The sequence below is a fragment of the Eulemur rufifrons genome, chromosome 1 (assembly GCF_041146395.1).
Source record: "Eulemur rufifrons isolate Redbay chromosome 1, OSU_ERuf_1, whole genome shotgun sequence".
NCBI lineage: Eukaryota > Metazoa > Chordata > Mammalia > Primates > Lemuridae > Eulemur > Eulemur rufifrons.
The window spans coordinates 2756454-2768622 of record NC_090983.1 but is presented as its reverse complement, the minus strand read 5'-3'; the positions used below and the strand labels follow the sequence as shown (position 1 = coordinate 2768622).

The 12169-nt window shown below is 53.3% G+C and overlaps 1 protein-coding gene across 4 annotated transcripts in view; it reads left to right on the top strand.

The window, feature by feature from the left end:
- SCLY (selenocysteine lyase) overlaps positions 1-12169 on the top strand; it is a 32289-nt gene that overhangs the window by 18815 nt on the left and 1305 nt on the right. For all 4 annotated transcript variants that reach the window (XM_069465381.1, XM_069465404.1, XM_069465583.1 and 1 more), the window contains 7 exons: positions 3608-3735; positions 3950-4114; positions 5411-5517; positions 8536-8572; positions 10259-10342; positions 10699-10798; positions 12076-12151. In XM_069465381.1, coding sequence (XP_069321482.1) covers positions 3608-3735; positions 3950-4114; positions 5411-5517; positions 8536-8572; positions 10259-10342; positions 10699-10798; positions 12076-12151 — 697 coding nt within the window. The remainder of the gene's footprint in view (positions 1-3607; positions 3736-3949; positions 4115-5410; positions 5518-8535; positions 8573-10258; positions 10343-10698; positions 10799-12075; positions 12152-12169) is intronic.

Sequence of the window (12169 nt, the reverse complement as noted above, 5' to 3'; positions counted from 1 at the left end):
GGGGTAAACTTGGTCCCTGTGTCGGGGGGAGGAATGCAAGCCCCCCCTTTGCCTTCCGTTCCTGGATCTCCCGAGGGCTCTGCAAAGGCTACTCGCCCAACAGTCCACTGGTACCTGACGAGTCATTTTTCTCTTGCTGCTTTCAAGATATTGTCTTTGTCTTCAACGTTTTTATTATCACGTGTCAGGGAATGAATGTCTTTGTGTCTGTCCTACCTGTAATTTCTTGAGCTTCTTGGATATGTAGATTAATGTTTTCCATCATATTTGGGAAGTTTTTACCCATTATTTTCTGAATACGTTTTTTCTGCTTCTTTCTCTTGCTCCTCTCCTGCTACTTCCATTTTGCATATTTGTACCCTTCCATGGACCCACATTTCTCTGAGGCTCTGTTTATTTTTCTCATTCTTTTTTATCTCAGATATTTGGATTGCATAATCTCTATACATCCTTTCTTCAAGTTCACTGATTACTTTTTCTGCCAGTTCCAATCTGCTGTCGAGCCCCTCTAGTGAATTCTCCATGTCAGTTATGGTACTTTTCAACTCCACAATTTCCTTTGGCTCTTTTTCATAATTTCTATCTCACTGATAATTCTCAACTAATGAGACATCGTCATTATACTTTTCTTCTTTAAGCATGCTTGTAGGCGGTTTCTGTTGTTTGTCCTTTTTCCTGCTTGTTTTTCCACACTTTTCTGTTTCTTTGCATGTCTTGTCACTTTTTGTTGAAAACTGTACGTTTCAGTTGTAACAACTCTGGGTACCAACTCCCCTTGTCCTTCCTGGTGTTTGTTTTTGTTGCCTGCTTGTCTGTCTAGTGGCTTCACTGAACTACTTAGTGAGGTCTGTTTCCCCAGCGTTTTGAAGCTGCTGATTTCACGTCTCAGGGTGCAGTCTTGGGCGTGTGCACATCCCCCCGAGAGGACGGTGGCTTAAGCCACTGACCATTCCTGTCCCTGCCTTCTGTTAAGCTGTCTGCCTGTTGATATCTCACCTGGCTATTAGGCTCCACTGATGCTGGACTGATTGCTGTGCTGTTTTCCACTATGCTCTGAGGCATAAATTGCGCCAGAGTCTGATCCAGTTAAATTTGGGCCCCCTGGCAGTATTTTTGTGAACAGTTTTTGAAGTTTGTTCTGACCCTGGGGGGGCTCTTCTTAGCTATCTTTCCCTGGGGTCTGGCTGGTAACCTAGTTGGTCTGTGGTTTTGCTTGTTGCTCTCATGAAACTACCAGCCTCCTCTTAATTACTCACCACCCACATCACCATTGTTTGAGCGCACCCCTGGGCTTGAACTTGCCCGCATTCTGTTCCAAACAAAGTCACTTCTTTTGCGGACAGCTGTAGAGCTCTCTGTTTTATCTCCCTTTGGCATAACCTCTGAGCCACTTCCTGGAGTGAGGGGCAGGGACAGTGGCACGCTTGCTCAGAGTGCCCCCCACACACTTTACAGGCAGGGTGCTGGCAGGGCAGTAGCCTGTGGTCCTCTCAGCTTGCCTCCCCCAGCAGGGAACCTCTGCCGCAGGAGCAAGGGGGAGTAGGCACCCAGGGCGCCTGTGGCAGAGCCTCCACCCTGCACGCGGTGCCCGGTGAAAGGAGGGAGCCGCCACCTGACCCGCTCTCCTGGGTTCAGCCTCTGCGGCGCGGAGCTGGAAGGTGGCTGGAAATGCCGGCAGCTGCCCCTCTGTAGCCCAGCCCTGGGCTCAGGGCCGGGGCCCAGCACCCACCGGGAGTGGAGCTTTGTCACCTGAGCTGGCTGGGGCAAGCAGGTCATAGCTCAGGTGCCACAGACTCGCTGTTCTTACCAAGATTGAGTTGATTTTGTTGAGTGAATGTTTCTCCATTTGCCATGTGCCCTCAGCACGATTTCCAGAGACTTTAAATAGTTGATTGTTTTTCATTTTCACCAGTTATGGTGGTTTTGCTGGGGATCGAGTCCCTGGAGCGCCTCCTTCTAGAAGCTGGCCCTCTCCCCGCTGCTTTTAAATACCATATTTATTTAAACCTTTATTTCCTAAATTGTCAACTTTAGAGATTATCTGTTGATTCACTGACATAAGAAGGAGGAAATTAGTGTACATGTCCTTCCTTCCCTCTCTTTCTCCTTTGAGGCTCAGTTTGGGCCAGATATTTTACTTTTTTACGGCCAAGCTTTAAAACGATTACATTCTATTCTGTAACTATAATTTAATTTTCATTTCTTTATAGTTGATATAAAGAAAAGGCTGATGATGAGCATTTATAGTGTAATGAATATGTGATTGTTTTTCACTGTGGAACCTAAGTCATCTGAATATGTTGACTATCTTTGAGGACACTAGATTTTTCTTTCTTTTTTTTTTTTTTAGTTTTCCTGCTCCTGGGATTACTTCTGTCTGATCTGGAATCAGTCTCCTGCCTGTCTGTCTTGGCTCCTCTTATCCGTGCTCATGGTCTTCCTCAGAGGCCTGGGAGGTCTCAGAGGTCTTCACTGCTCTTGGGGAACACAGCACTGTATTGTTGGATGTGGGTGGTCCAGTGCTGGCTCCAGTCCTGGGTCCCTCCCCAGCAGGTGTCTCCCTGCAGGCAGAGCTCGCTGGGTGCTCTGTGGAAGGTGGCAGCGTGACCGGCAAGCTGGGCAGACCCCACCCTCGTCTCTGTGTCTCTCCTGGGCGCAGTTGCTTTCCTTTGCTTCTCGGAGTTCTGCAGACGTGTCAAGCTCCTCCCCTTCTTCCAGCTCCTTCTCCTGTCCCGGGAGCCTGCCTTTTGCCCCTTGTTACTGTCTTGGGCCTGGGGGGCTCCGTCTCAGTCTGAGGCCGGCGCCTCTGCCACCTACTTGATAGGTGTGAGGTGGGGGTGCCCGGGCCTCTGACCCCCAGTCCTCTGCCAGCCTCGCCAGCTGGCCTCCGGCTGTGCCCACCAGGCTGCTCGTTCTGAACTCGGGTGGTCACTGGGTCCTCTCAGTGTTCCGAGTGGTCTTCCCTGCTCCTGTGAATCTAATACCACCATCTTCCTGTATTTTGAGGATTCCTCAAAATTCCTGGTTCACAGGTGATGCCCTTTTTTGATATTGTTTTGATTTGCTTCTTATTTAGAGAAGTGTCTGTTCTCCCGTCTGAGTGGGACCCCGAGGGGCAGTGGGTACATTTGTCTTCCGCCATTTTAAACTGAAAGGCTCACGGTGCCTCGTCTGCTCACTTTCCTCTGCGGCGCTGAGCTCACACGTGCCTGGAGCAGCACCAGGCGCGGTGGCTGCTTCGCACCCGTGGGTCAGTGCTGAGTGAGTGAGGTCAGGGGTCGGTGCTCTCAGGTGCTCACGGAAAGTGGGGGCAGCCGTCGTCCCTACCCCGTTACCCGCTGGGTCCCTGTGGAAGCAGAGAAGTGTGTCCATGAAACAGAGTCACCACCTGACTCGCGTCACAGAAGCTCCCGAGTCAGAGCAGCGAGCGATTCCTTCTGGGTAGGCGACGATGTGCGGCTTAGATTCCTTCGCTACAGTGTTCTGAACTTTGACAATAAATTGCTTTATAGTTGTGGGAAATAGTTTTGTTAAGCTCTATCTAAATGAAATGTCAAGAGAAATGAACTTGTATGGCTCACCTTGGTACCTGTGTTTTGTTTCTCAGCAGTCACCTTTGTCCCGGTGTCCAAGGTGAGCGGGCGGGCAGAGGCTGACGACATCCTCTCGGCTGTCCGCCCAACCACGTGCCTCGTGACCATCATGCTGGCCAATAATGAGACCGGCGTCATCATGGTGAATTGGCCTTTTTTCTTTTTAAGAAAATCTCATGGGGAGAAAGGTGGCTCAGACTCTGATGGTATTTCATGGTTCTCAGCTTGGGCCTCTCCTTTTTCTCTGCTCTTCAGTTTGTGACCTGTTGTCTGTGCTTCTTAACTGCTGCTTATTTGTTTCAGTCAGTCTTCACCAAACCTAGCGCCATCCTCAGCTGTTTACCTTTCCCCGCCAGCCCATCCCTGAAATCAGCCAGCGCATCAAAGCCCTGAACCAGAAACGGGCCGCTGCGGGGCTGCCGCCCATTCTCGTGCACACGGACGCCGCCCAGGCGCTGGGGAAAAGGCGCGTGGACGTGGAGGATCTGGGCGTGGACTTCCTCACAATCGTGGGGCACAAGGTATGTCTGCAGAGGCCTTCGTCCCTCCTGGGGGAGAAGGTCTCACTGACGCAAAGGCCCACCTGAGCGCAGCACTGGGGGTCGTGCGTGTGTTGACCAGTGAGCCTTGCGAGCCTGCCATGAGGAAGGCCCTGGGGACGCTGCAAGGAGCAGCTTCCCGAGCGGGGGGCCAGGAGCAGCTAGGTGACCACGGGACAAGGGCCAGGACAGGAATGCGGGGCAGGAGTGGGGGCGGTGGGCAAGGCTGGGGGAGGCATCGAAGTCTGTGGAGCGAAGACAGGCCGGGGTTAGCCAGGTACTGCGTGTTCTCTGCCCCAGGCAGAGCACGTGCAGAGGCCACGTCAGCCACTCACAGAGCCCCCAAGGCAGAAGACGTGGGGTTCAGGAAATTGCTCTTTCTAACTTGATTTAAAAGGTGGTTCCAGCCAGGTGCAGTGGCTCATGCCTGTAATCCCAGCACTTTAGGAGGCTGAGACAGAAGGATTGCTTGAGCCCGGGAGTTCCAGACCAGCCTGGGCAACATAGCGAGACCCCATCTCTACAAAAAAACAAAAAACTTAGCCAGGCATCGTGGCGCACGTCTGTAGTCCCAGCTACTTGGGAGGCTAAGGCAGGAGGACTGCTTGGGCCCAGGAGTTTGAGGTTGCAGTGAGCTATTGGTGATGCCACTGCACTCCAGCCCAGGTGACAGAGCCGAGACCCTGTCCCAAGAACAACAACAAAATATGGCTCATTGTAAATGTAGTGGCTGTATCTTTAAGATGGAGTGCGGGAAATAGCTAATAGGGAAGACTTTTCTGAAGCTTTTGCTCTTCTTTCTGGCAGCCGACTAGGACCTGAAATACTTGTATGACTCTGTTTTGAAGCACAGTCCTCAGCTAGTTTCCAAAGGAGTGTGTGTGCTGGCCTGACACTGTGGCACCTAAACATTTTACATCGTATCATTTGGAAACATGGAATCATATGCAGGAAAAGCCCCCAGCAGTCTCTGGTTCCATCTTCTCTCGTTTTACAAATTTTGTCACATATTGCAGGGAGCTCTGCCTGCCATGGAGCTGGGAACGAGAGTCCAGCAGCTGCCCTGCCTGTTAGGTTGGGGTTCTGCCCTTCCTCTGAAGGCTTCTGTGACTCCAGCACATCAAAGGCGGTGCTGGATGGTGCGGTGGGGGCCACAGGGCAGCACCAGGACTGCGCGTTCGGGGGCATTCCTTCCATGTGCCTCTCAGCACTTAGCACATACACAGAATAGGTCTTTGGAAAGTTCTTTTTGAATAAATGATTGACTTTCCCTTCCAGTTCTATGGTCCCAGGATTGGTGCACTTTACGTACGAGGGCTCGGCGAGCTCACCCCTCTGTACCCTATGCTGTTTGGAGGTGGACAGGAACGGAATTTCAGGCCAGGGTAAGGTGGAAAGTTAACAAAGTCTCTTACCTACTGGCCATGCCATTGGTCTGTAGCACAGCAACATTTTAAAGACCATTTTGCTATTTCTTCTGTCCCTTGGAAGGTCAGTAATAGCACAGTCCACGTGCTGCTAACCTCAGACTTGGCTATGCCGGTTGGTTTCTACACTGAGGACTCGTGAGGTCTGCAGTCTCTTTGGGGTGATTCGAAGCAGTGAAGGAAATCTGTTTCTTTTAACTGCTTCAAACCGTCTAATTGCCCTTGTTGTTTTGGCCCAGCCCGCTGAAGAGGTGCTACTGGACCTGTCCTGGCTGAGGGCGCTGCTGTCTCCTAACAGGGGTGGGGGGGGTCGGCCAGGCCCCGTAGACACTCCTTCCTCTTAGCTCCCGGGTCCTGTTACATACAGTGATGTGCTAACTGGGAAATTAGTTGGTACTAGCACCAGGCTTTTTGTCAGAAACCTCATAACAAGGGAGAAACCGGAACAACATGGTGGTGAGGCCCCTGGGTTTTCTTTTCGCTTCACGTATCCACACTTACAACTGAAGGATCCAGCAACCCAAAAACGCCAGTAAGGACAGACAAAAAAAGTGCCCCAACCAAAGCCTGCTCTCTCTAGCCAGTGGCCCCGACAGGGACAGCCGAGCCAGACAGAAAGCTCACAGACAGCACCTGCCTTACTCCAGCCAGTCACTGCAGGGCGGGGGCTGCCACCCCTCCACACCAGCAGAGGTCACGTAGGACACCCAGACTTCCACCCACACGGGCGGTAACGAGACGTCCCCGCCAGCCAGTCATGAGGCAGCCCCACCGTGGTGTGGCCCCCACGGGATCCCAGGCTGCCACTCGCACCCACCAGTAGCAGGGAGCCTCCCTCTGGGCGTCAGCACGGGTGCGTGGCGAACCTGGACCCGCCTCTACTTGGCCGTGATGGAGCGGCTCCTCCTCCTCCGGCCAGCGCGGCCTCAGAACAAGCCAGCAGAGACGGAAAGGTTAAATAAGGTCCAGACTCTGCTAACACAAAAATGTCCAGGATTCACATGAAAATCATTCGTCATACCAAGAACTAGGAAGATCTCAAACTGAATGAAAAAAGACAAACGCCTGCAGTGAGATGACGAAGAGGTTAAGATTATCTAACAGACATTTGCAGCAGACACAGAAATGCTTCCGTGAGGAGTTAGGAACACGCTTGAAATGTGAAGTAGAAAGTGTCGGCCAAGAGAAAAGATGTGAAGAACCACACGGAAATCTCGGGACTGAAATCCGCAGTAACCAAGCTAAACCGCTCAGCAGGTGGGCTCTGTAGTAGAGTAAAGGGGACGAAGGGAAGCACCAGCGCCCTGAAAGGTGACACGAGAGACCGGAAACAGACCGGGTCAGGGTGGGCAGAGCTTCGGCCCCATGCCCCTGCAACAAATGGTGTGACGCTCGTTTCATCAAGTCCTCGAGGGAGAGGAGGAAGACAGGCTGGAGAAGTACTTGAAGAAATGACGGCTGAAAACCTTCCCAAATTGGTGAGAGTCATAAACCTGCAGTCGGGAAGCAAATGGGGTAAACCCAAAGCAGTCCAGGGCGGACGTGCAGTCACACTTCTACAAATGAAAGGCAGAAGGATCTTGAAAGAGAAAAATGGCACCTTTACCGATAGGGAAAAACAGTTTGAATGAGAGTGGATTTCTCATCAGGAACCACAAAGACCAGAAGAAAGTGGCACGAAAGTTTTCAAGTGCTCCAAGAAAACTGTCAAGCTGGAATCCCACACCAGCAAAGACATCCTTCAGGAATGAGGGGAAATCAAGACCTTCTCAGATGGAGAACTGAGAGAATTTGTCACCAAATACAGCAGAGTTTCCTCCTCCTTAGTTTTCTAATTTGTGTTTGATGGCATGAGCAAAAATCACAGTCATGGCTAATGTGGTTCTAAAGGTACATAAAGGAAATGTTTAAGACAGTCACCAAAGGACAAAGGTAAAGGAACAGCAAAGAGACAAGGTGTCTACACTTCACTTGAACTGGTAAAATGACAATACCAATAGGCTGAAAGGTTTTATAAATATAATGTATTAATAATACCTAGACACTAGGTCCTAGAGCAACCCCTAAAAAACTATACAAAGAGATAAAGAGAGAGACTTAAAAACATTATGTATACATCAAAATCAAATTCTGAAAAATGTTCAGTAACCCACAGAAAGACATGAAAAAGAAAACAATCAAAAAACAGAATGAGGCTGGGCGCGGTGGCTCACACCTGTAATCCCAGCACTCTGGGAGGCTGAGGCAGGAGGATCGCTTGAGGTCAGGAGTTCGAGACCAGCCTGAGCAAGAGCAAGACCCCGTCTCTACTAAAAATAGAAAAAATTAGCCAGTCAACTAAAAATAGAAACAAAAAAGTAGCTGGGAGTGGTGGGCACCTGTAGTCCCAGCTACTCGGGAGACTGAGGCAGGAGGATGGCTTGAGCCCAGGAGTTTGAGGTTGCTGTGAGCTAGGCTGATGCCACGGCACTCACTGTAGCCCAGGAAACAGAGCGAGACTCTGTATCAAAAAAAAAAAAAAAAACACAAAAACTAAGAAACAGAATGAATAGGAAACAACAACAAAATGGCGGCTTCAGCCCTATCCCATTGTCATGCCATCGGCCAAAGGGAAGAGCGTTAGGGACGAGTCCTCAGACTCACAGGTTTGGCAGTGGGGACCAAAGAGAGGCGTGCCCGGGCCCCTGCAGCAGGAGGGCTTCCTTTGGGCAGAGAAAGGGTCCAGAAAGTATTTTCCTAGTGGACACCCAGCATGTGTCGTCCCCGTGGGCCATGCTGACCACCGTCACTGGGCCAGGACAGGTCAGACTTTGCGTGGGACGTGTTGGGGGCTGCAGCTGCCATTGGGGCAGCCGTGTGGCACATGCTTGGGAAACATGTTGACGTGAGTTTGTTTTTATTTAACACGATGACTTTCTTGTGGACAGGACTCCTTCCCTCAACATTTGTTTACTCTTATTCCCTCGTCTCTTGCAGGACAGAGAACACCCCAATGATTGCCGGCCTTGGGAAGGTGAGCCTTGGCGACCTTGAGCAAGTGAATCAGTTGCCTTGTCCTCAGTTTCCCCAGCGGCTCTCATAGGAACCCGGGGCTTTAGGGAGGTTATGGGCATGATTCCAGAAATGGACGGGTAAGGAAAAGCCTAGGATTTTGTTCACTGTCCTGGAGAGCTGTACTTGTCAAGACTGTAAGGGAGTTTGCTTAGCATTTAAAGGGAAGAATCTCTTTGCCTTTGTCTCTTCTGATGTAAGAAACACAGTGATGACATCACAGCAGAGGTGAGCGTCAGGCCACGGGTTTGTGCGCTCCCGGCGTTGGAGCCCTGCTCCGCTGGCTCTCAGTCCCGAATGGCCCGTGGGGTGTGGGGCCGGGTGGTCGGGTGCGGCCCTGTTGGGGCCTGTTCTGCTCGTGGGCCAGAGCCAGGTTTTGTGATAGAGGCGGGTCCAGTGACACCTCAGGTGTCCACAGCTGTCCTCACTGCACACAGGCCTCTGCTCCAAGGCCACTTCTTCCGAGCAGCCCTCTGTGAGGTACAGCAGCCCCTCCGTGACCCCTCACAGTCACTCTGTCCCCGACCCTGCTTTTCTGCCCCCATCTGATGTTTTATCCATACTCTATGTATATATGTCCCCCCGACTTCCCCTCTCAAGGGGGCTCATCTGTTCCGCGAGCAGGGACTTGGCCTCGTCTGCCTCAGTATCCCCAGTACAGAAGAAAGGGCTTAGCGCATAGTAGGCCCTTGGGAAGAGCTTGAATGGATTCACTGTTTCTCAGAATATTCAAAATTCTACTCTTAACTGAACACAGTTGCACTTAAACCTCGTACTAAGGTAACTTAGGCAGCGTTTACTAGAAGTAAGAGTGTTCCAGCACCCTCAGCTGTCCGTGGTGGGGACACAGCCCAAACATGGAGACCCTAATGGGGCACCCGTTCCACACAGTGGGGGGCTGCCCAGCACTCAGGTTCTCCCTTCTCAAGTCCGGGAAATGTCCTTGGTCCTCCCTTGTCCTTGCCCCTGCGTCTCGGGCAGCGCCAGTCCGTCTCCAGAATATGTCCAGGACCTTCCTCTTGTCCGTCCTCACGGCCACCAACCTTAGACCAAGGGCCTGGACGCTGCCTCCGCTGCTGTGGCTGGGACGCTGCCATCGTCCACACGGCCGCCGGCCGACCAGTAAACATGCAGAGCAGACCCTTTGTCCCTCCCTCCAAACCCACCGCACCTGCCCTCGGATCCCGCCGACCGGCCTGCACATCCCCCCTCATGCACGCTCCGTCCGCCACGCCAGGCCCCTCTGCTCCGGGGACACAGCTGTCTGTCCCCCTGCAGGGCCGTTGCTGGAATGCTCTCCCCACCCTCACGCAGCCCACTCTGTCGGCCCCGTCCCAGCACTGACCCGTCGGTGGGAGACCGTCCACCTCTGCCCTTGTTCTTGTCCCTCTCCCTGGGGCGTGGGCTCCTCAAGGGTTGGGACTTGGCATTTCCAGTGCTCGGTGCTGCCAGAAGGTGCCTGGTAAACTCCGGGCTGCACTTGTCACATAACGCCAGAAAGTGCTGTTCATGATGCTCGAGGGACCCGCGGTCTGAGGAACTGTCTCCTCTCGTGTCAGGAAATGCCACCTGTGTGTTTAAAGTTGTTTCTCTGTCCTCTGTCAGTAATTGAATGTGCTTCCACACATTGTCATGTGTCTGTCCCCAGGCCGCCGAGCTGGTGACCCGCCACTGTGAGGCTTATGAGGCCCACATGCAGGACGTCCGGGACTACCTGGAGGAGAGGCTGGAGGTGAGCACGGAGTGGCCGGGCACGTGGCAGGGTCACGAGGAAGGAGGGAAGAGCCAGGGAGAGAAGTGTGGAGGCAGAAAGCCCCGGCGAGGGGCCCTAGACCAGGGGGGTCTTCGTCACAGACACGCGATGAAAATGGGCCGGAGTCGTGTGTCTGATGGTTGTGTGCGGACGGCCCGAGCTGATTCACTTCACTTTCTAGCCAGTCCCCCAGCTGTCATAGGTGGATGCTTGTTGGTAAGATAAATATGTACATGTTGAGGTTTTGTTTCCTAAAAGAGTCTAAAGTTCACACAGTTGTTGGTGGTGATGGGGTCTTTGAAACTGTCACCAAATATTTCATTTGCTTTTTTCAGGCCGTATTTGATAAGAGACTCCATCTGAATAGCCGGTTTCCAGGGGCTGAACGGCTGCCCAACACCTGCAACTTCTCCATCCGCGGAGCCCAGCTTCAAGGTGAGCGCCCGCCTCCTGCCGGTCTCTGGTGTGTGTGCGGCTCCCGCGCCGCGTGAGTTCGGATCCCACCAGCCGCCTTCCCTCTCGCGCTTGGCCCTGAGCGTGGCACAGAAGGGCCTTGCTGGGGCCACCGGTCACCCCAGCCCGGCGCCGAGAGCAGAACAGCCGGCCAATCTAGGGGCTCTTCTCCCCCGACGTGGCTCCTCTCACCAGCGCGTCGCGGGTGGGCCGTGCTTGGCGCCCACCGAGGGCTATCAGGGCAGGAAATAACACTAACCAAATTTAGGCCAGCTTGTCCATTTCTGTTAGAAGTTTTTATAAAATACTTTTGGACAGTAAGGGAAACAGAGGAAATCAACTTTAAAAAGTGGGCAACAGCTAAGGATGAAGTGCAGGTCTGTGGATGCCATTTGTTCCTGTGACATCTGCCTCCACGCTGGGCGCCGCAGGGGCTACCGCCGTCCCAGCACACGGGGAGCCTGGCCCGCCTGCCCCCCTGAGCGTGGAAGTCCAGGGCCTTCCAGCACGTTTCATCTGGGAGGAGGCTGTGGCGGCCTCGAGACCCCAGCGAGCCCTGTCTGCAGATGGGTTTTGACTTCTTAGAAGGGCTGTTGCTTCATTCGTCCTCCTGCGTCAGGCAGAGAAACCTGGCGGTCTGTGGCTGTGAAGGAACGGCCCTGGGCGGCGGGTCGGCTGCGGCGGTGAGAACGTGCAGCAGGGCCGTTCACCGCCCGGACTGCCTGCACGGAAGGGAAGCTTCTCCATCGTCTCCCCCTTTTTCTGGGCACAGACTTTATGTTCAGTGATGACCTGTGTTAATTTAAACGAGCAAGAGTCTCATAATCATTGATTTAAAATTTTTTAATCTCTGTGCTTGTGAAAGGAAAGGGAAGTGCCTTCTGGCTTAATAAAGAAAACTGCCCAGTGTCTCTACCTGAGAAAACACAGGTCGGAGTTAAATACTGCCAGAGCCACAGGCTACTCAGTGGGGCTGCGGAGTGGCAGGTGTCGTGGAGGCAGTGGGCTCGACATGGCCTGCTCAGGGCCAGCTCCGTGAGGCAGGGCGGTGTCTGCTTTCTGCAGCCCAGGGAGGGAGGAAGCGTTTCCTCCGGACCCTGCCTTGGGTTCTCCCACGGCGCTGGCCAGGCCTGCGCACTGACGTTCCAGCCGGCAGCACAGAGGGGACGCTGGCCTGCGTGGCTCAGGAGGACCAGGGAAGGGAGAGCGGGTGGGCCGGGCCAGAGCCCTGCGGCTCAGCGGCGTGTCTGTCTCCGCAGGCCGCGTGGTGCTCGCACAGTGCCGGACACTGCTGGCCAGCGTGGGGGCCGCTTGCCACTCAGACCACGGGGACCAGTAAGTGCTCTCCACAAG